The following is a 21,997-nucleotide window of genomic DNA, read 5'->3' as shown; positions in this document are numbered from 1 at the left end:
TTGGGAGTGGACTACATCCACCCTGATTGAATTGGCCCTGTCAACACTGGTTCTCCACTTGCGAAGTAACTCCCTGCTTTCCCTGTGTCAGTATATAATGCCTGCATCTGTAACTTTCACTCTATGCATCCGAAGAAGTGAGGTTTTTACTCACGAAAGCTTATGCCCAAATAAATCTGTTAGTCTTTAAGGTGCCACCAGACTCCTTGTTGTTTTGGTCAGAGAGGAGAGTCTTTTGGGGACTGGAATAAAGAGCATTTCACCTCTAAGTTGCTGGTTCAAATTGAGCCTGTGGAAGTGGTGACCAAGACTCGTTCCTATCTGATTGCTTGGTGGCTCATGTGAAATGCATTGCAGGTCTCGTTTTAGTTCATAGCAGACATATATCTGTGACACGTAAACCATCCTTACATTCAGAAACAACAGTCTCATTGGAGAAGCCAAGGACTGAATGGGCCTTGGGGATCAAACGACTGAAGTACCTTAGGGAGGCAGTTTGGGGCAGTTGGTCCTAGAGCTGGCCATTCTGTATCTATTATGTGAATAAACAACTACAATTTATTGGTGCCAGTCTGGCACCTTTCATCGGTGCTGACTGTACCTAGTTTATTTTTACAGAGCTAGGACTGTCTCTGAATAGCTTCTGACTAGGACTCGTGGACAAAATTCCATCAAAACTGTTTTTCAATGGAAAATTGGGTTTTCTACTAAGCAATTTTTGTTATGAAGAGTGTCTGTTTTCCATGGAAAATTTCAATTTTCCATCAAAAAACCCCAAACAGCTGAAAACTGAAATATTTTGATTTAGAAATCCTGCCACAGTGCCTCATGGGAATTGTATTTTGGTCATCTAATGTCCTCTCTAGCTGGACTACATCTCCCATTGTACACAATGAACAAAGACTCCTCCGATTATTAACCACTTCCCCTCACTAAGAGAGGACATTAAGAAGCATCATGGGGGATGAAGTCAAACTAACAGAGAGTCCTGTGGCACCTTTAAGACTAACAGATGTATTGAACCATAAGCTTTCGTGGGTGAATACTCACTTCGTCAGATCTTGCGTCTGACGAAGTGGGTATTCACCCACGAAAGCTTATGCTCCAACACATCTGTTAGTCTTAAAGGTGCCACAGGACTCTCTGTTGCTTTTTACAGATCCAGACTAACACGGCTACCCCTCTGATACTAGTAGTCAAACTAGAGAGCCCAACCTATAGAGAATAATGGGAGCTTGAGGCATCAGAACTACAACTCCCATAAATAAAGTGGCAGTATTTCCAAATCAATTTTTTTGTTTTGTTTTCAGCCAAAGTATTTCAGCATTTGAATTTCTGCTGAAAATCAAAATTTTTAATGGAAAATTTAGATGAAAATTATTTCTTTTTTGTTTGAATTGAAATTGTCAGTGGAAAGAGTCCCCCCTTTATTTACCAGCTCTACCTCTGAGTATTTCACATCCATGGAAAGCAACAGGAAGTTGCTAACCATTAGGGTTGTGGGAAGTGCCTTCACAGTACCTCTGTTCCTTTCTGTTTGGCAAAGGAATGTAAAGCCACCTAAGTTTGGGATCTTCAGGAACTTGCTCTTTTGCCATTTCGTTATATTAAGCTGGGGAGTTTTAGATTACATCTGGATGTTTTTTCTGTGTGTGTTTTCAAGCAGACATTTACAAGCTCCCTTCACGCAAACTCCCAGCAGCAGCAGACTGAGAGCAAAATCCTTCTGCTTGCTGGCCCCCTGGTTAGACCACACAGACAGAATGTACACTGATGTCCCAAATGAGAGAGTGCTTTTTACTGAGTTCAACTCAAAGTCTTAGTAGGTGCTGCACTGAGCAGATTCAGAAGGGATTATTGAATTGCATATCACTTTATTGCTATCCAGCCAATGTTTCTCAAACTTGTTCATGAATGTATGCCTCAGTGGGCACTTGCTACATGCCAAGTACCAAGCTCCAGTTGTTTTTGAGTTATCTGTCTGTGAAGAAAAAAGCATAGGAACAATTATTTTAAATGAGAAGAGTGTAAACATTATGCTCCATATCTGAAATAAATTACTCATTGGCAAAGAGGTGAACTTTGTGGAAACTTATGATCAGGTATAATAATAGGCAATTGTTGATCCACTGGATCATGGTGTACGCATAAGAAGTCTAGTCAGTGCCTGATGAATCCACCTATGGCTGACAAGCCCAATTCGAGAGTGTGATGGGTTGGATCACAGAAACCCCCTTGGGAGCTGCCACCCGATGTGCCAAGACTACCTCTACCCCTGCTTTCCCTGCCAACTTGGGATCCCAGCACCCTGTCTTGCTGAGCCAGACACTCCCATCTGCTCCAACAAAGACCCAGGATCTGAATTACTTGCCCCAAAGCTGCAGGTTTACCTGAAGGCAGCTAACAGAAGTGTTCCTGTCTTTAACACTCAGTTGCCCAACTCCCAATGGGGTCTAAACCCAAATAAATCCATTTTACCCTGTATAAAGCTTAAGCAGGGTAAACTCATACATTGTTCACCCTCTATAACACTGATAGAGAGATATGCACAGTCGTTTGCTCCCCCAGGTATTAATACATACTCTGAGTTAATTCATAAGTAAAAAGTGATTTTATTAAATACAAAAAGTAGGATTTAAGTGGCTCCAAGTAGTAACAGACAGAACAAAGTAAGTCACCAAGCAAAATAAAATAAAATGTGCAAATCTATGTCTAATCAAACTGAATACAGAGAATCTCACCCTTAGAGATGCTTCAGTAAGTTTTTTCCTCAGACTGGACACTTTCCAGGCCTGGGCACAATTTTTTCCCCTGGTACAGCTCTTGTTTCAGCTCAGGTGGTAGCTAGGGGATTCTTCATGATGGCTCCTCCACTTTGTTCTGTTCCACCCCTTTATATATCTTTTGCATAAGGCGGGAATCCTTTGTCCCTCTCTGGGTTCCCACCCCCTCCTTCTCAATGGAAAGACACCAGGTTAAAGATGGATTCCAGTTCAGGTGACATGATCACATGTCACTGCAAGACTTCATTGCCCACTTGCCAGCACACACGTATACAGGAAGACTTACAGGTAAAACACAGCCATCTGCAGACAATTGTCCTGGTTAATGGGAGTCATCAAGATTCCAAACCACCATTAATGGCCCACACTTTGCATAATTACAATAGGCCCTCAGAGTTATATTTCATATTTCTAGTTTCAGATACAAGAGTGGTACATTTATACAAATAGGATGATCACACTCAGTAGATTATAAGCTTTGTAATGATATCTTACAAGAGACCTTTTGCATGAAGCATATTCCAATTACATTATATTCACTCATTAACATATTTTTATAAAACCATATAGACTGCAACGTCACAGAGAGTAACACAGCTTGTTATAAATCTCATAGATCCAGATATTGTCTGAATGGGAGTCCAAGATTACAGCACACTGCTTTCTTCTTCAGATATAAACAGATTGTTATAATGGAAACCGATTTGTAACCTTATAACAGATGCTACCGTGTGACCCTTATAATTATGTGTGCATTATTATTATTGATTAACTGACATGCTGTTTAATTCATTGGAGAGTGTTGTTCTAGAAATCCTCAGATTCCTGGAATAAATATCACATATTGTCAAGAACTGATCCAAACCTCCCACCCCCCAAAAAATAGGTTGGCCTCCAAAATCCGCTTCTAAGATAATTGAGATACATATATTACAAATGGTAAAGTAAAAATGCCCTCCATAACAATCTTGTTTCTCTTGTCAGGGCTATCTGCAGGTCACATCTCCAAAGTTGTTGTTGGAGACAATAAGCACCAATATTTTCTGGTAATTGGCCGAGCAGTGGATGAAGTTCGGTTGGCCCAAAACCTAGCAAAAGCAAGCGAGGTTATTCTATCGCCGAACTGCTGGGAACTCTGTAACAGGAACATGATAGAAATAGAAAGAATTAAAGATCAAAGAGCTATGAAGGTGGGCAATGTGGAGTGTGCAACAATTGTTCATAACCAGTGGCGTGTGTATTTCCTTGTTATCTAGGTTGGGGTGTGTTTACGTGCCCCATTGTCTTCTTCTGGATGCAACCTCACACGTATGCTTGTGTGTATATCTGTTATTGGGCCTGTATCCAATGGACCAGCTGGGCAGAGGGGGCCGAGAGGGATGGTGATGCGAAAGTTGAAAGTGGTGATGAAGTAAGAAGGCATAGTAGAATGTGGACTTAACTTTGGCTTCCTCTTGCCAGGAGTGGCTGGTCGTTAGGGAATAAGGGGGGTAAGCCCCACCAGTGATCTCAGAACTGGGTAGTGTAGCTGTTGTAGTGTAGGGGACAGAGCCACAGAGCCAGAGTATTGGGCTCTTTACCCATGCTCCCTGCAGCCTCCAGCCCCTGCAAGAGTCTCTGCAAGAGAAGGGATGCAAGTGGCAGAGGGAGGAGGTGCAGAGCAGCGAATACCAGAGCTTTCTGAGCAGGGGGCAGGGTTCCGACCTGTGGGGCATCTGAGATTGGTGGTGATGGGTGTCAGGTAGGAGGGGGAAGATTTTGGAGCCTGGGGATGGATTTGCTAGAGCTGGAGGGATGTGTGGGGGCATTTTGAGCCTGGGGCTGTCTGGTGGCCAGGGCTCAGAGCTGAGGGTGTGGGCCTGAGCTGTGGAGGTCTGTTAGGAAGAGGGAGGATCTCAGCCTGGGGGAAAGGGTATGTTTGTGGGGCGTGTTTCTCAGCAGGTGGGGAGCTGAGGGAAGAGTTGGGTGGGAAGGTTGATGGAGTCGGTTGGTGACTGTGGAGGGGGTGGTCGGGGTGTGGTAGGGTACAGATAGATTGGAATGGGAGATATTAGGGCTAGGAGAGAACAAGAAAGGAGTCACAGAAGGGTAAATACTGTTCTCACTTGCCCTGCCTTTTCCTGTAAAAGGCCCCAAGTACTCATCCTGACAGGATAACACCCAATTCCCTGATCCATCCCCCTCGCCAATCCCGGTGTCCCCGCTTTGAACTCTGAAAATACGACCAACCTGCCAGGGAGTGGAAGTGGAAGCATTGCTACCTGCAGCCCACCAGTTATTTTGAGCACCCCCCTCTTACACCTTGCACCGGTTCTTGGAGAGCAGCTGTGAGAATGGGGAGGAGAATCAGACCGTGGGCCTATTGTGATTTTAGTTAGTATCTTTCTGGAGGCACTGAGATAGTTCAGTGACAGGTGTCATGAGAAGAAGCTGGGCTTCAGTTCTGCACCTGCATCTGAGTAAGCCCATTGAAATCAGTGGGGCCAATCAGGTGCTTAAAGTTAAGCACGTATGTAAGGGGGAGGGATAGCTCAGTGGTTTGAGCATTGGCCTGCTAAACCCAGGGTTGTGAGATCAATCCTTGAGGGGGCCACTTAGGGATCTGGGACAAAATCAGTACTTGGTCCTGCTAGTGAAGGCAGGGGGCTGGACTCAATGACCTTTCAAGGTCCCTTCCAGTTCTAGGAGATGGGGGGAAAAAAAATTTGCAGGATTGGGGGCTTGGACAGATACCCACCAGGAGAAAGATTGTGGAATTGGAAGGCTTTGCACCCCAGCTTTGGAGGCTGCAGAATCTATTTGTTGGGAGCATCATCACTTGTTTTGCTCCAGCCAAAAAATCTTTTCTGATTACTGCTGTGTCCGCCATCCAGTTGACAGGGAGGTTGATGATGGAGGTGACAGTGAAGGATGGGAGTGCATTTTATTGAATAATTCTGCACTAGGCTTGTGGAAGCTGACAGACGCCTTTAATTCTGTGTGCCTTTAGGCTAAATACATAAAGACCATCTCTGAGACTGAGTTCGACGAGTTCTTCTGGAAATGTACTGAATACCTACAGCACTACCCCACGGGTGAAAGTGACAGTGAGTGCCTCTTCCTTCTACTGTGTTGACCCTAGGGAGATGGCAGGCTGAGATTCCTTTGTTTTCTGTTAGTGTAAATGTGAGAGGGTGAATGGACTGCACATGGGGGCCCCTGCCCTGTACCCCTTTGAGTTCCTGTGTCCTCCTCCATTCCCTGCTACCAAAATCCCAAGGCAGCCAGCTGCATTTCAACTCCCTCTCCCCCCTGCTGGCTTCAACCTGTCTGGACACCAGCAAGGGCTACGCTGCCTGTGGAGGAGAAGAGACCCTCTCCCTACTTTCTGTGTCAGCTCTATGGAGACCCCTGGCTGGCAAGAAGAGACACTATAGGGAACCCTGCTCAGTGCCTACAGTCTTTCTGGGTAAGCAAGCTTTCAGTGGTGCTGATATAAGCACACAAGGAATTTTCTAATAGAAAATCCCAACTGTGCATAGGCACTGACTCTGTGGGTGCTCTGGGGCTGGAGCACCCACGGGAAAAAAATGGTGGGTGCTGAGCACCCACCGGCAGCCCCCCTACCAGAACCTCCCCCTCCCCCAAGTCCCTTCTGCCCGCCGGTGGGCCCCACCGATCAGCGCCTCCCCCTCCCTCCCAGCGCCTACCACGGATCAGCTGTTTCGCTGTGTCAGGAGGCACTGGGGGAGAGGGAGGAGGAGAAAGGGTGCAGTGTGCTTGGGGGAGGGATGGAACTGGGCAGAGAAGGGGTGGGAAGGGGCAGGGAAGAGGCGGGGTGGGGCGGAGCGGGGGTGGGAAGAAGCAGGGCAGAGCTGGGGCCTTGGGGGAAAGGGTGGAGTGGGAGCGGGGCCTGCAGGGAGCCGGGGGGAACCCCCCCCCGGCAGATTAGAAACTCGGTGCCTATGGAACTGTGATTTGCATTTTCAAGATTTTAAGTGAAATAGGTTAGACAAGAATCTCCAACCCCATCCAGGCACTGTCCAGTCCCCACTGGTAAAAGTCTGCCCTTGAGCAAAGCCAGGAATAAAACCCTACGGTTTAACCACAAGTCTTCCTTCTGCTATTGAAAGCATTGAATTTCCTCCTCTAGGTATCCTCAGAGCAACCTCCACATTGTCTCCTAATGATGAGCTGGAGAAGTCCCTCCGGAAGTATGTGATGAGAAACATTCTGAAGAAGGTACTGCAGTAACTTCACAGAATTTTATTTTTTGGCTTGACGGTCTGTGCTTTACACAGCTAGAATTTTTCTGAGGTTCTCCTGATGCTACAGAGGAAAATACAAGAAACCCTGCAGTGGGTAGTTGTGGATCAACTTGTCCACATGGAAAGTTTTTTCCTTCCCCCTCCCTTGGCTTATGACCTGAGGCATGAGGGTTTAGATCCCTTCCAAAACTATTGGCTTTTATTTAAAAAAATCCTTACTATTATAACACTGGATGTTGTCATAATTTTTTGAAATCTGCCGAGTTCTTGACTGCAGGCAATGTGTTCCACAGGCTAATTGTAAGGTGTATGAAAAAGTTTTTCCTTTGTTCTGTTTAAAATTTTAAAGTTTATGGGGAGACCTGGGTTGTAGCAAAGTCACATTGACAGGCTCTGCTCAGCTATCTCCCCCTTTATCCCCTTGGTGCCTAGCCTCATTTCCCAGTCCTGTGCTGAAAGGATCATCATCCTGAGACTGGAGAGTGCTTCCCATTGATGGGGGCCCACTCCTTCCTATGGCAATAGCTGATCAAACATCTTTGCCCTCGTGGAGTTAGCACCTGTATCTGAGAGCAGAGTCAGCCCAGCTGGAGGAGGGGTATATGGAGTAGTGAATGCTTCCCGCTCACCAGGAGTACGGACTGTTGAGTACATCTGGCTCTTCTCTTTCAGATTGACGACAACCAACCTCTAGAATATTTATCTGAGCTTCGGCCGGTCACAATTGTCTTTGTGAACCTGCAGTTTGACGAAAGCGCCAATACCTTGCATCTGTGCAAGGCCATCCACGATGCCAATGTGAAGATCTCAAACATCATCCACGTCTTCAGTGGCAAAATCAACAAAGTCTTTATGTTTGACAAAGTGGGTCAGAGCTTCAAGGCCATTCCAGTTGGGCAGCCGGAGCTGGCAAACATTCCCCTGAGACTCAGGGACTAGTAGGAGGCAGGAGGGACAGTGGCATTGTCATTAGGGATAGAGAAGGGAGGAGGAGGGCAGGGATCAGGAGGAATGATAAAAAGCTTGGTGCTGAAGAGACTGAGTCTGAGGCGGTGGTGGGGTCTCCCAGAGCATTTTGGGGGTACTGTATGACAGCACTACTCTAACAGGGTGGGTGGGAGAGCTGGAGCACAGTGGAACTGTTTGCCACAGACATTGATACTGATTTGCTCTTTGGAAAAAACCCTCACCCCTCTGGTGTTTTCTTTCCCCTCCCTGGCAGGGCTGCACATTCCTGTGTGTGTTCGGGCTCCCTGGGGATAAGCAGGCTGACGAGAGCACCCACGCCTTGGACAGCGCATTTAAAATCTTCAACTTCTGTTCTGAGACGCTCATGAAAATAAAGTAAGCAGGAAGGTGCAGTTCTCCATGTTGCCTACAGGGGTGCTATTGGGCTTGTTTGTCATCGAAACTCCCTCGTCCCAACAGGAGGGACCCCTAGTGGGCAGGAGGCAGTGACATGACAGCTGGGAGACAAATTTTGGGATTAGCCCAGTTTACCTGGGCTCCCCCTCACTCTACATGACCCAGACCTCCTAAGACAGCTATGTGCCACTGGAGCAATAGAACCTCAGCCTCAGAGGTGATACTGGTGGGTGCAGCTGATGGAGCTTTTGTGGTGACTGGCCATGAATCTGGAACCTGCTCAGGATGACCGTGAACCTCAGCACCATTCAGAGCAAAATGCAAAGCCAACCACCTTCACTGACCTATCCCACAACAGCCCAAGAAACTCCAATCCACAAGTCCAGTCCCTGCAGAAAAGAGAGAGCAAAAGACTAACGACGCCAGCTGTGCAGGATTCTCAGCTCCATTTGTGTGAGAATGGCAAATTCTTTGATCTCTAAAGGCATTTTTCCCCTTGAGAGCATTGGTAACAGGACAAAGAGCATGAGCCAAACCCCTATTGACTGTCACCCCCCACCCCACTGGCCTCTGAAGGACCCATCAAGTCCTTCTTGACTGCAGTCGGTGGAGGAGCTCCCTGCTGAAGGGGACCCCGAGGCCTGTCAGCCAGCAGGACTCCAACAGTGCTTCTCCGGGAAGCACAAGAACTGTCATTACATGGGGACGTGCGTGAGGGAAGCTCCTTGCCCTCTTCTCCATCCCTTTCGCACACACACAGAGCTGCACACAGGCTGTTGGGAGACCTAGCTGGCTGATGTGGGGATAGTCAATACAAATTAGCACTACAGGAGTGGGGGTGGGGAGAGGGTGCATGAGCAGATGTGGCAAGAGGGACTGGACATTTGGGATTGCTGACTCCATGTTGCTCTCATTGCTTGCTAGGCTAGTTTCCATCGGGGTTACCAGCGGGCCAGTGTTCTGTGGAGTAGTTGGCCATCGTGTAAGGCACGAATACACAGGTACCGTCTGTTCCTCTGGTCCTGTGCATGTTTGGTATCCCCTGGGTACTCACAGAGTGTGTGTGTAGGCTGCGTATTTTTGCTGGTGGAGGGGTATGTATGCATGGATACATATGGAGCTGTCCACAGGAGGATGGGCGGGAGCTCAGTTAACTTTTCAGTGCCCATTTTCTTGCTCTTTCCACCACACAGTCATTGGCCAGAAGGTGAATCTCGCTGCCCGGATGATGATGTATTATCCGGGGTTAGTGTCCTGTGATGCAGTGACCTACGCCAACTCCAGGCTGCCTCATTACTTCTTTGAAGAGCTCCCCCAGACTGAGATGAAAGGAGTTGTGAATCCCGGCGTGGTCTATCATTATCTTGGTATCATTGAGATAACGTAAGTGTCCCCTGTGACGTCATGCTCAGAACACTCAGAACTGTGAGCCACTGTTACCACTCTGCCTTAGCAAGAGCAAGAGCTTTGGTGCTGCTAAGCTGTGTGGCAGGTCCCTGACACACCAGTCTGTTTGCCTTGCCAGCAAACTCCTCAAGACTCTGCCAGTCTAAATGTTGTCTTGCCGGTAACAATCAGTGAGTCCCAGCTGCCAAGTTCCCCAGAAACATCTCCCTGCAGCATCCAGTCCCTCTCACTTTACGCTCACTGCCTCCAAAGAAACAGAGCACACACCAGCCTGTTAGGTTAGCTTAAGCCTCACACTTCACTTTAATACACAGCACTGAGATGGTTTTGTAATAAAATAAGACAAAGGTTATTCACAAAGCCCTTGGGTTTAAGTGATACTAAGCAAGGGGAAAAGAGACAGGCAAGGCCACAAACAAAACAAAACAAAACAAAACACACTTTCTAATGACGAAAATTGAATCTTAGCAAGTTGCAATCTTTGCCTAAGCAGTTTCTCACTTACATCATGTTTCCAGCAGCTCTTGCCTTTCAGGCCAAGAGAATCCAGCTTTCATAGGCTCAAAAGGTGCTGTACTCTACTCTCCCCGCAGTGATAGAGAACTAAAAGGTCTTTTTGTTCCCCTTATATTACTCAAAGTCCAGAGTCTTCTCCCCCGTTTGTTTAGCTTGATGTCTTTGTTTTCCTTATATGTAAATATACTTCCATTGTCCTCTGCTGGTAGCCCAGCTGGTCAGACAGGTAAATACTCATGCCTTTGCCTAGGGCAGGCTGGATTTTATGCTCTACTTCTCAAACACTTTTCATGAATATATTTCCAGCACACATCTATAACTCTTTGTACCCAACCTGTACATACATCACACAATGATTTTTGGGACCAGCATGGCACCAGTTTACATACGATATCTTTCATGACACCTTTGAGATATATATCATGACAACAGTGTGTTGGGACAATGAGCAACAGAGGGTCCTGTGGCACCTTTAAGACTAACTAAGACTTTCTGTTAGTCTTAAAGGTGCCACAGGACCCTCTGTTGCTTTTTACAGATTCAGACTAACACGGCTACCCCTCTGATACTTGGGACAATGAGTGTGTCAGACCTGATGTGAGTTACAGTAGGGGGGCCCACTGCTAGTTGGCACTGAGGGACTCCAAGAGTCACACCTCCATTTTACAACGGTGGGGGGGGGGGGGATGAAAGGGCAAATTTCCTTTGATTAGCACAAAGGGGGTGTGTGCTGTCCTGTCTGTTCAAAGCCACAATGTGCATCATCCTTGCCTGAATCCAGAGCATCATCTCACAGCTGGCCTAGGGAATTTCATCTCCAAAGTCCTGTACTTCCCCACACAAGATCAACTCAAGGCAACTTAGTCAAGGAGACTGTGACGGGTTGGATCACAGAAACCCCCTTGGGAGCTGCCACCCAATGTGCAAAGACTACTCCTGCTTCTGTTTTCCCTGCCAGCTCAGGACTCCAGCACCCTGTCTTGCTGAGCCAGACACTCCCGTCTGGCTCCAGACACAGACCCAGGGTCTGAATCACTTGTCCCAAAGCTGCAAGTTTACCTGAAAACAGCTCACAGAAGTGTGCTTGTCTTCAGCTGGCTAAAGAAGGAGTCTCTCCACCCCCCGCAGGATACTTGAAGGAAACTGAAACAAAGGACAGTAACTACAGGGGTTGTGAGTGATTGCTGGACCCAGGCTAAAAGGAGAGTAGCCTGTAAAAGGGAGCATTCTGGAACTGGTGAGGAACTTATCTGTATTTAGTTTGATTAGACATAGATTTGCGCATTTTATTTTATTTTACTTGGTGACTTACTTTGTTCTGTCTGTTACTACTTGGAACCACTTAAATCCTACTGTCTGTATTTAATAAAATCACTTTTTATTTAGTAATTTACTCAGAGTATGTATTAATACCTGGGGGAGCAAACAACTGTGCATATCTCTCTATCAGTGTTATAGAGGGCGAACAATTTATGAGTTTGCCCTGCATAAGCTTTATGCAGGGTAAAATGGATTTATCTGGGTTTAGACCCCATTGGGAGTTGGGCATCTGAGTGCTGAAGACAAGCACACTTCTGTGAGCTGTTTTCAGGTAAACTTGCAGCTTTGGGACAAGTGATTCAGACCCTGGGTCTGTGTCTGGAGCCAGACGGGAGTGTCTGGCTCAGCAAGACAGGGTGCTGGAGTCCTGAGCTGGCAGGGAAAACAGAAGCAGGGGTAGTCTTTGCACATCGGGTGGCAGCTCCCAAGGGGGTTTCTGTGATCCAACCCGTCACAGAGACAAACAGCTGCTTGAACAGCAAATAGCTCAGTGTAAAAATACCTTCAACTGGCATATCTTTAATCAATCCTCATGTTTGAGAGAATGGGTAACTATAGTGTCTCATTTGCATCTCTCTCCCACTCCCACATCAGCTCCAGCTACTAGGAGACTGGGAACTGCACCATGGAAATGTAGAAGTGTTCAATGTTTCTCCATACACCTAGACAGCCCTCTAGACTCAGTCCAAATGACTTTCAGTTCAGATTAAGGGGCACAACAAACTAAGAAAGAACAAAAGTAAAGTCTCCATGAGGGAGCACAGTTTGGGTCCCTTCTTTGGAACATGCTGCATCAGCTGTGCTGTCAGAAATTTAAAGGTGCAGTACAACCCTCCCCCCCCAAATTCATAGCAATTGTGGTGTAGCTAGCTAGTATTGAGTTCAGAGACCAAGTTTGCATGTGTTCTGTTTTTTCATATATCCTGATACCTCCTTTCATCAACAGCTGTTTATACAATATCTGCCTTGCTCTCATTGTCCAAATCCAAGGCTCCATTCCTACAAGTTCTTCTATGTGGAGGGAGCCCCATTAAAGTCAGTGGGAGTCCGTATGTGGGGAGCAATTTGCAGGAGTCGGGCCATTGTTAATGAATAGCTTGCTAAAGAGAGATTTTAAAAAGGAGCGCAGGAGCTCAGAGTAATCATCGATTTCATTCACCTTCTTACTTATTCATGGCTTTACTTTCTTTTTCCCATGACATGTTTATAGAAACTCTTATTCCCCTTACAGCCTTTGCCTAGTATTAACTCATTCTGCTTTTTATGCTTTCCTTATCTTTTCCTCTGCAAGCTTTATTGAATCTGTCTATTCCTACTTGTCTCTCATCTCTCACCCATTTGCGGTACAGAATTGTTTGTTACCTTCAGATCCTTGAGCAGCTTCAGGAAGCCAGGCTAATAGGCATTGCATTGCATTGTTCTTTACCAGAGAAATCATAGGCTGCTGTGCCTCATTTCCTTCTTAGCTCTCCAGTTCTCACCGATGGATATTAATACACCCTCCCATTACACCAGGCTCATTAGGCTCCTTAGTTATTGATGTTTCTTTAGCGCTCTTCTGAAGGGAAACCCCATGACACTACTTCACCCCATCTCAACTTGAGCTTCTGGGTGCAGGAGGCTAAGAATAATGAAACCCTTCTTGGAAGCAGTGCTTGGATTCAGAGAGAGTGGGCAGCCCAGCTGCGCCCCCACTCAGTTTGACCAGGAGTATTTTCACTTTTTAACTGCAGCTTTCCTTTCTCTTCCTCCTTGCAGAAGGATTGGCACAGCGTATCTCACCAAGGAGAGGTCTGAGTATTACCCCTTACTGGGTAGGTGGACAGAGCTCTTCGGAACTCCAGTTGGTTTGTCATTAGGAACCTGTGGAGCAGTTGTTGCTGCTGGGAAGAGGATGCCCAAGGAAGAGATGGATGTGGGGGGAAATGTCTGAGGGGGACCCACTACTTGAGGATATTAAGTGACTGACCATTGGGATCATTCAGAAATGTAAAGCTCTGAGATGTGCTCGGGATGCTCTTAAAGATACAGGGCCTTTACACTGACGTTGTGGTGCCTGATCCTGCAGGTCTTATATGGTGCTATGGACCGCAGGATCTATCCATGGTCAGACAAGAGTATGGAATACATGTTTGCAGTGTTGTTGTAGCCGTGTTGCTCCCAGGATAGGAGAGAGACAAGGTGGGTGAGAGAATAGCTTTTATTGGACTAGTTCCTGTTGGTGGAAGAAACAAACTTTCCAGCAGAGGTGTTAACTGCCCACTTCATTTTAAGTGGTCTCATGCAACATGTGTGATCCCCTTATGCTTAACCATCTGTGTGTAGCTGTGATGCTCTGGTTACCTTCCCCAGACCTGAAGAGTAGCTCTGTGAGACTTGAAAGCTTGTCTCTTCCACTAGCCAAAGTTGATCCAATAAAGATATTCCTCATACTCACCACCTTGTCTCGAAGGAATACATGCACATTCTTACCCCTCATATTCACTCCCTTTGTGTCTTTGATTAGCATCTTTTCACTTTACTGACAAATGGGGTTGAAACAAAATGCAGATTCCAGCACCCCAATACCTCCAATGGGGGGAGGGATAGCTCAGTGGTTTGAGCATTGGCTTGCTAAACCCAGGGTTGTGAGTTTAATCCTTGAGGGGGCCATTTAGGGATCTGGGGGAAAAACAACCAAAAAAAAAAAAAAACAAAACACCTGTTGGGGACAGTACTTTGTCCTGCTAGTGAAGGCAGGGGACTAGACTTGATGACCTTCAAGGTCCCTTCTAGCTCTATGAGATAAATACCAGGTGAGCCCTACCTCATCTCTAAGTTTTAATCCTGTTGCCCTGTAGGAGCTGATGAATCTCCTGGTTGGCAGGCTGGTAAGGAGAGATGTAAATTATACTTTCCTGTGCCAGCTCCAGTGAATGTAGCTCAGGGTCTGTAAAGGAGACTGGATACAAATCTGAAGAGTGACACCGGGTATTGGAATGAACAAGTGGTTGTGTGACGATAGGAATAATGTGGTCACACTTCTTTGTGTGTGTGGTGGGGAGGGTAGCAGCAGTGTGCTGGAATCTGGACAGTCGGGTTTGGGAATATGCTAGAGAGGGGAGCTGCAATTATCAAAATGAGTGGGGAGAAAGGGATAGATAAGGATTGCAGCAGAGGTGGAAATGAACCAGTGACTTATGTATGCATTTCCAATATGGGTGGAGACATGCTGCCACTGCTAAGCAAAGAGGGAAAGGGATGTGCATTGGTCTTTGCTTTCTTAAAGTCACTCCATGTTTCTTAGGTCGGGAAAAAGAGCTTGAAATCTATGACACTTTATTGAAAGGATTTGTGGGGTCTACAGAAGGCCGCGTCATAATGTATGAAGGCCTTATGGGATTTGGAAAGAGCCAGTTACTTGCTGAAATTGCCTACTTAGGCCAGGAGGCTGGCCACAAGTAAGTGCCTTTAACTTCACTTTGATACACCTGACCCCCTATGCCCCACACACCTCTGCCCTTGCATCGTGATCTTGAGCTGCAACATTCCTACAGAGATTGCAATAATGCCAAATGGTATGGAGGCTTTGTGAGGCTGGCACAGACTGAGATGGCCAAATGCCTGTCTAATTGGGTGAAAGCTGACCTCTAATGGCTTAAATGAGCCCTGCATGGGGGAGAGGAGCTTTTAGTAACTTCCTCCTTTAGTACAACTATTATTTCACGTACAGGAATAGCCAGCACAGTCACAGGGGCAATGAAACAACCAGTGGTCCAATCGTACCTATCAATGCCAGCCTACTGCTCTAATTCTTCATTTAATAAATGAGGCAATCTGAAAGATTCACTTATGGTTGGATGGGTCCTTTCATGATTCAAAGGATTAACCTCACCTGCTCTTTGATTAACTGTGGCTTTTTGTCCAGTTGATTTGTTGAGCTATCCACCTCCCATGAATCAGGAGGAATAGCCGTCCATCTGTTTTCTGGCAACATATGGGAAGTGTGATTTCTGGGAACCTCAAAACTAGCAGGGCATGAAAACGCATCAAAAAGAGATGGCTCTCCCATCCATCCTATGAGAGATTCCTTGTTTGTGGCTGTCATGACCCAGATCAAGTCAGATTCATGTTTCAGTGCTATTCGACTGAGATGCTAAAGAGGAAACATGTCTAGCAAGACAGTGTATGTGGGAGAGCTGCTAAAAAATAAATTGGGGGCATTCTGCAAATTTGTTTTATTAAGTCTCCCCTCATTTTTTCCCCCTTTAATTTGAAAATTCAAATTTTGAAATATTTTGATCAGCTCAATACTTGGTTGAAAGCTGGGGAAAGATTTCCATGAAAATTGTCAATATTAACAAAAAAAAGTCCTTTTTACCTTTCAAATTTCAACATTAAAAATGTTGATATTTCAAAATTCAAAAGGTTTTGTTCAGCTTTTCGTGGGCTAATGCAACTTTTGAACTGTGGATGAAAGCTCATAAGTGTGCTGGGATTTTTTCCCCAAGAGAAATGGACAGACTTTAAAAATGTCATTAGTGAAGGGCTGGGAGATGGCCCATCACTAAGAAAAGGCATTTTTGGATGCATGCGATATGGCAATGAGAGCAGCTCTAATGGGATGGATGCTCACGGGTATGTCTGGTTGCATGTCTTTCAATGCAGGATGACTTTAGAGTCCAGGGGAATGCATGGAACTGAACTGAAAGCAGCCAGGTGCTTTTGACAAGGGTGTGTTCTCCAGAAGACAATAAACAGACTGATCAGTCTGGACTCTGACAGTAACCCAAAGGGGTGTGGTTAGAAAAGGTGGTTGGAGATCAGTTCAAGGCTGTTAATCTTTTGTGTCCCACAAACAAAAGCAAAAAATGGAGAGGCTGAGCTCTGGGGTTAGGTTGCTTTGCACCAGCCATGGAGGAAACAGAGACCAGGAGACATTGCTCAAATCCTTTGCTGATCCTCAGCCATTTATCCATAAAGAAAATCAGGTGCTGAAATGTCTTGTAGTTGTCTTGGAGGTCGATCAGAAAGTGCTGAAGAACCCTGGTTCCATTATTTCTCCTTCATTTGGAAGCTTTTTCTATGTGTCTAGATGTCCATGTGGTAAGTGGTAGGTTTGTGTTTCTGTAATTCTTTCTCAGAATGTGCTCACTCTTCCTGACTCCCCATTAGAACTTCCTTATAATTTCTCTTCATTTTAACCATGCAGGGTTGTTGCTATGGAGCTGACGAAGGTAAATGTGCAGCAGAATTTTTTTGCCATCCGGACACTCATGGCCATGTTTCTGGGGATTGATGCCTGTAAATCTTACGTTGCAAGAGAGCGCATCCTCCAAGGCAAACTCCGAGGTGTGATAGAAGAGTCCTACTATTGCCTCCTGAATAACATCTTTCGTGTTCAGGTAATGGAGAAAGCCCTCACTCTCTGGGGGAAAAGCCTGTCTGTGGAATTGGGTTCTGTTATTTACCTTGCTTCACACCAATTCGGCATCTCAGCATTTTTTATTCTTACCCTGAAATTGCACGCTGGCTCAAAGGTGTGAATTCTCATGAAATTCAACACAGTCATTATAACTGGGATATACAGGGTGCTGGGTATGGCTGCAGAAATGTTTGCTCCTAGATTTGCATGGAAGAATTAGTGGCATGATGCTGTCGATCTGATGCCATCCACTTCACCTGTCCCACTTCCTCACTCTTATTCTGGGATTGGCCTTCTTGCGGTCATGAGGCTGACCTGTTTGGTGAGCCTGAAGCCTAGTCTGTGCACACACCCTGGACTTTGTTCCTATACATTCTAAAGGATATTCACAGAATGTCGGCCATCTGCAGCTACACAGGAGGAAGGGAAGCAATTCCACACAGACTTGTGAGGTTTGCAAGGAATAGCCCTTACTCATCCCAGGAAAGACTTCGAAGGCAGCGCTTGGGGAGTTGGGGGTTCAGATGGGGGCTTAGGGCACTTGCAGAGCAGTTAAGAGAATGGGTGGATACTAATCAGTGATGGTAAGAGGACCCCCTCCAATGAGAAGTTGCATTTGACTTTTCAAGGGGAACAGGAGTGGAGAAAAGTTGAATGTGGAGGGAAAGATTTGCCCTGGTAGCTGCATTGGTTGCCATAAAATGGGGGAGTTCATTTCTTGTTCTCCACACTTCAAAGATTTGCTTTTGCTGCCTGTCACTGCACAGCATGGAAACATCAAATTTCGAAAGAGGCCTAAGGGGAAAAAGGTGTCATGGAGGGTGAGGCTTCAGAAATGGAAGCTAGGTGAAATGTGCAGGCTCAGCAGCCCTGGAGAACGAAACCCTTTTCCTTATCCACAGAATTCCCATAATGGCGGAGTGAGCCTGCTGTACACACACAACTTCCCACCTCTGCTCTGAAAGGACCACCTCTCTGGGTGAGAGGGCAGTTCAGCTATCACAGCCCCTCCAGTTCTTAGCCTGTCCACTGTCAGTCAACCAGAGTCAACGGAATCACAAGGGAAGTCAATGCCATTGACTTCAGTGGGGCCAGGATTTCACCCATAGTTCCTCTGCTGTAGGCACCCTCCTACCAAGAGCAGGACTAAGACCAACAGTTTATTTCACATAGGTCACCAAAGAGCTGTCAGATGGTAGTTTAATTGTTCAGCTGGACTTAGACGGAGGATCTAGAAGCAGAGGCCTTGGTATATTCACGTACACATGCCCTAGATGATGCAAACCCTGTGTGGAAAGGATAGACACTGAGATGAACATGTGTGTCTCACTAGGCTGGACATTTCAATCAGGGCTTTTCCCATGAATGTGTATATCATGAACAGGAACGCTGCCTCTTCTGCTCACTGTTCTCATTTTTTTCTGAATAGTTTCGCACCTCTGCCGAGGTTCTCAAAATGGATAATGAAACAAGGACAGAGGAGATGGAACTATTTCTTGTGACAATACTACAGAAGGTGAACCACTCTCTTTATTGTGAAACAGAGAGAAATGATTCCCCAGACTGCACTGGACTTGCAGATTCTGCTAATGAGCAGCTGGTTAGCAGGCTGGGAATACGGTGTACTCCGGTCATTTTCCTTATGTCCTTATCCTCTATATCCCTCCTCAATCCTAATTCCTGTTACCTGCACTCACTGTGTGATGTCTAAAGTTAGAGGGCAGGAACTATGTCTTTCTGTATCACCGAGTGCACTTTCTGGCCCTTCTCAGATTCAGATTATGGGATGGATTCTCCATGAAACTGGCTCACGCTTTGTCCCAAAGCTTGGATCTCCTCCCAAAATGCAGGGACTATACCCCCAGAGTGGAAAAACATAAATAACCCCCCTTTCCAAAAGAGTGTAATCATCTTGGGTGACATTGCCCCCGGTTTGCAGGGACACAGCCCTCTTACACGTGCATGAATGAAGTGGGTTGAGCTGGCTGGGAGGAAAGCTCTGGACCTTGTCTCCTCCCTAGTCAGCACAGAAAGTCACGTTAGAGGTGGTCGGGGGGTCAGGCTATGGGAGGGGCCATGGAGCCATGTGTATGCAGACCCAGTGGCGTAGCCAGGTTCTAAGTGCAGGGGGAGCAAACATAAAAAAGGCGCCCCCCCCTTGGTTCCTCCTCTGGCCACGCCCCCTTGGCTCCTCCTCTGGCCGCTCCGTGCCCCCCACCCCTTAGCTGGCTCCTCCAGCCGTGCCGCGTCTCCCCCCCTTGGCTCCTCCGGCCACGCTGTGGCCATGCTGCGCCCCCTCTCGGAGGGGCTCAGTCCGGGGGGAGGGGGCTAGGCATGGCGCGGCCCGGCCCGGCCGAGGAAGTTTTTAGGGTGCGCTCAGAGAATGGGGGGAGAAGAGACGAGAAAGTTTCAAGCACCCCCGGGCGGGACTCACCTGCTGCCGAGCGACCTCGGACTCGGAGGAAAACATGACACTGCGCCGGGCGGCCGCCGCGAGAAGGGGAGGGGAGAGGCTCGCGGGAAGCTCCAGGCGGTGCGGGCTGCCACCCTGCCCTGAGGCCGGGCTGGAGGCTGCGGGCGCGGGGAAGGGGTGGCGGGCGCTGCTCGCTTCTCCTGGGGGCTGGGAGGGAGCGGAGCAGTGGGGTGGGCAGCAGCTGGCAGGCGGGCAGATCCCCCCCTCTCTCCGGCAGCTTCCTGCTTCCCTCAGCCCGGGCGGGTGTGCTTGGCAGCCCAGCACTGGACCCGGAGAAGAAGCCTGTTGCTACTTCCTGATATTTGTCCCCCGATCGCTTCCGGGAGGCGCTTGGGACATTAGACGTGTTGGGGCTTTTCGTCCCCTCTCCCATCCCTGCCTCTCTTTGCACTGTATAATGGGCTGCGAGCCGCTGCTGGGAGATGCTGCTGGGGCCACGCTGAGCATGGGGCGCAATGGCCGAGGAGCCGGCCCCTTCGCTCCTCCGGCCGTGCCCGCCCCCCCAATGGCTCCTCTGGCCATGCTGCCCCCCCTTGCCTGCAGGAGCCCAACGCCGGCCCGGCAGGCGCCGCTTTTGAAAAATGTGCTGAGGGGAAGCGGCTGCTTCCCCTGTACCCCCCTAGCTACGCTACTGTGCAGATCCCCGTATCCTATCTAACCAACACAAAGGAGCTGCATCTGCTCTTCCACCCCATAGGTTGGAGTAGCGGTCACGGGGGTGGGGGTATGACACCCCTGGCCCTGGCCTGAAGGCAAGATATACGTAACTGAAGCAACACCTTATTCAGGCGATTTTTTGCCCTTTTTTAGGTAGTGGACAAAGACATTCTCATTTTTGTCATTGACGAAGCCCACTTCATTGATCCTGCATCATGGGAATTTCTGGACAACTTGCTCTCCAAAATCCCAGTGTTTATGGTCATGTCTCTATCTCCTCCCAGCCGCCAAGCATGGCTGCCTTGTGTCTCTGCTGCAAACATCATTAAGAGCACAAAGACCACCTATGTTCAGCTGCGGGAGCTAAAGCCCTCTGTGATCCTGCAAAAAGCCTGCCAGGACCTTGGGGTGGTCAGCATCCCCCGGGAGCTAGAAACGTAAGTGATAGGCACCTGATCTGTGCTCTTAGCTGCAAACCAACCTTTCTCTGCAAAACAGAGGGGAGCAGGTCCATAAAGGAGGAACCAAATGGCTCATGGCCAAGTGACTGACTCTGTAGGGTCCATGAAAGCAGGGTCAAAACAGCCCAATAGCCTAGCACCTAGTAAAACATGGTTGGTCCTAACTGTGTGCTGTTCCATCTAGGGCTTGGCAAAGATTCACTGTAGCCTAGTGGATAGAGCACTGGATTGGGACTGAGGTTTATTCCTGGCTCTATCACTGGCTTACTGGGTGACCTTGGGCAGGTCACGTTGTTTCTCTGTCCCTCAGTTTCCCCATCTGTATAATGAAGATGATTATACTGACTCTGAAAAAGCACTGATGAAAAGCACTATAGAAAGTCCAGATATTATTGTTATTAACATATAGCTCTTGGCTTGTCACTGCCTTCTAATGTTCTGGCTTGCAAATACATCCCAGGGCGGTTGCTTGGGGGATCTCTCGATCAGTTTGCTCCTAGGCAGAGAGCTAAGGTGGTACCATCCATCCCCTCCGTTGTGGTGAAGAGTGGTGAGCACAGAAGGCTAAGATGTTAACTTGACCTTTGTTTCCTGCCCCACCATTCAGCAGTCAGGTGTGAGTGCACCTTAGTACAGCAACTGCCCTGTCAAAATTCCTTCAACTACTCACTCAACGCAAAGAGGGAAAATACAGTCTGAGCTGTTTGAGCTCTGACAGGGAAGTGGCTCTGCGTTGGGACTAGTCTGACTGGAGTGTTTATCAGAGTCCTTTAGAGGGAAGGTGGTCAGAATTCTTTGCTGATATTAAAGGGCCTACCCCTTTGGGGCAAGGAAAGAAAGGCTAGGTTTGCTGCTGGGTTTCAGGTCAACATGGTCAGATATTATTCCAGCTCTTTAGGCAAAGGGGTTGGCACAGGAGGGGGAGGGAAGGTGAGGCAGCAAAGGTTGGGGAAATGCGGTTTTTTGTCTGGGGTTGTCCCAGGAATCAATGCAGGCAGGGCAGCTCCAGACAGGTTCAGTGGTGGCATGTCTGGCTTGCAGAGCTTGAGAGGGTGTCTTGGCCTGTCTTGATGGTCCAATGTGGTTCAGTCAGCCTCAGAGTTGGTTGGATGGAAGCTGAGGAGGAGCATAGAATCAGGCAGCGGGGACAGGTGAGGGAGAAGAAACCAACAGAAATCTTCAGTCTCCCATCCCCTAGGCAGTCTGGGATCCAGTTGGTCCAGTGATGGGGCCCAAAGTCTAGGTGAAGCCTGGATGTCCTCAGAGTAATTCCCAGAGCCCACAAACAAAGGTAAAATCCTCACAGTAAAGCATAAGCTTTCTGGAGTAACCCCCCAGCCATCAAGTGCCAGTGGCTCCTACAC

At 47.6% G+C, this 21,997-nt stretch overlaps 1 protein-coding gene across 1 annotated transcript in view; it reads left to right on the top strand.

The window, feature by feature from the left end:
• The window catches only part of LOC112107408 (adenylate cyclase type 10), a 73,963-nt gene that overhangs the window by 7,687 nt on the left and 44,279 nt on the right, over positions 1 to 21,997 (top strand). Inside the window, exons 5-16 of the mRNA XM_026656116.1 lie at positions 3,768 to 3,973; positions 5,773 to 5,869; positions 6,916 to 7,004; positions 7,703 to 7,894; positions 8,253 to 8,374; positions 9,320 to 9,396; positions 9,589 to 9,778; positions 13,397 to 13,452; positions 14,925 to 15,078; positions 16,830 to 17,022; positions 18,472 to 18,558; positions 20,326 to 20,609. Coding sequence (XP_026511901.1) covers positions 3,768 to 3,973; positions 5,773 to 5,869; positions 6,916 to 7,004; positions 7,703 to 7,894; positions 8,253 to 8,374; positions 9,320 to 9,396; positions 9,589 to 9,778; positions 13,397 to 13,452; positions 14,925 to 15,078; positions 16,830 to 17,022; positions 18,472 to 18,558; positions 20,326 to 20,609 — 1,747 coding nt within the window. The remainder of the gene's footprint in view (positions 1 to 3,767; positions 3,974 to 5,772; positions 5,870 to 6,915; positions 7,005 to 7,702; positions 7,895 to 8,252; positions 8,375 to 9,319; positions 9,397 to 9,588; positions 9,779 to 13,396; positions 13,453 to 14,924; positions 15,079 to 16,829; positions 17,023 to 18,471; positions 18,559 to 20,325; positions 20,610 to 21,997) is intronic.

The sequence above is a fragment of the Terrapene carolina genome, unplaced genomic scaffold, assembly GCF_002925995.2.
Source record: "Terrapene carolina triunguis isolate 2854851 unplaced genomic scaffold, T_m_triunguis-2.0 Scaffold212, whole genome shotgun sequence".
In the NCBI taxonomy this organism is placed as follows: Eukaryota; Metazoa; Chordata; order Testudines; family Emydidae; genus Terrapene; species Terrapene triunguis.
This window is presented reverse-complemented; position numbering and strand designations above follow the sequence as displayed.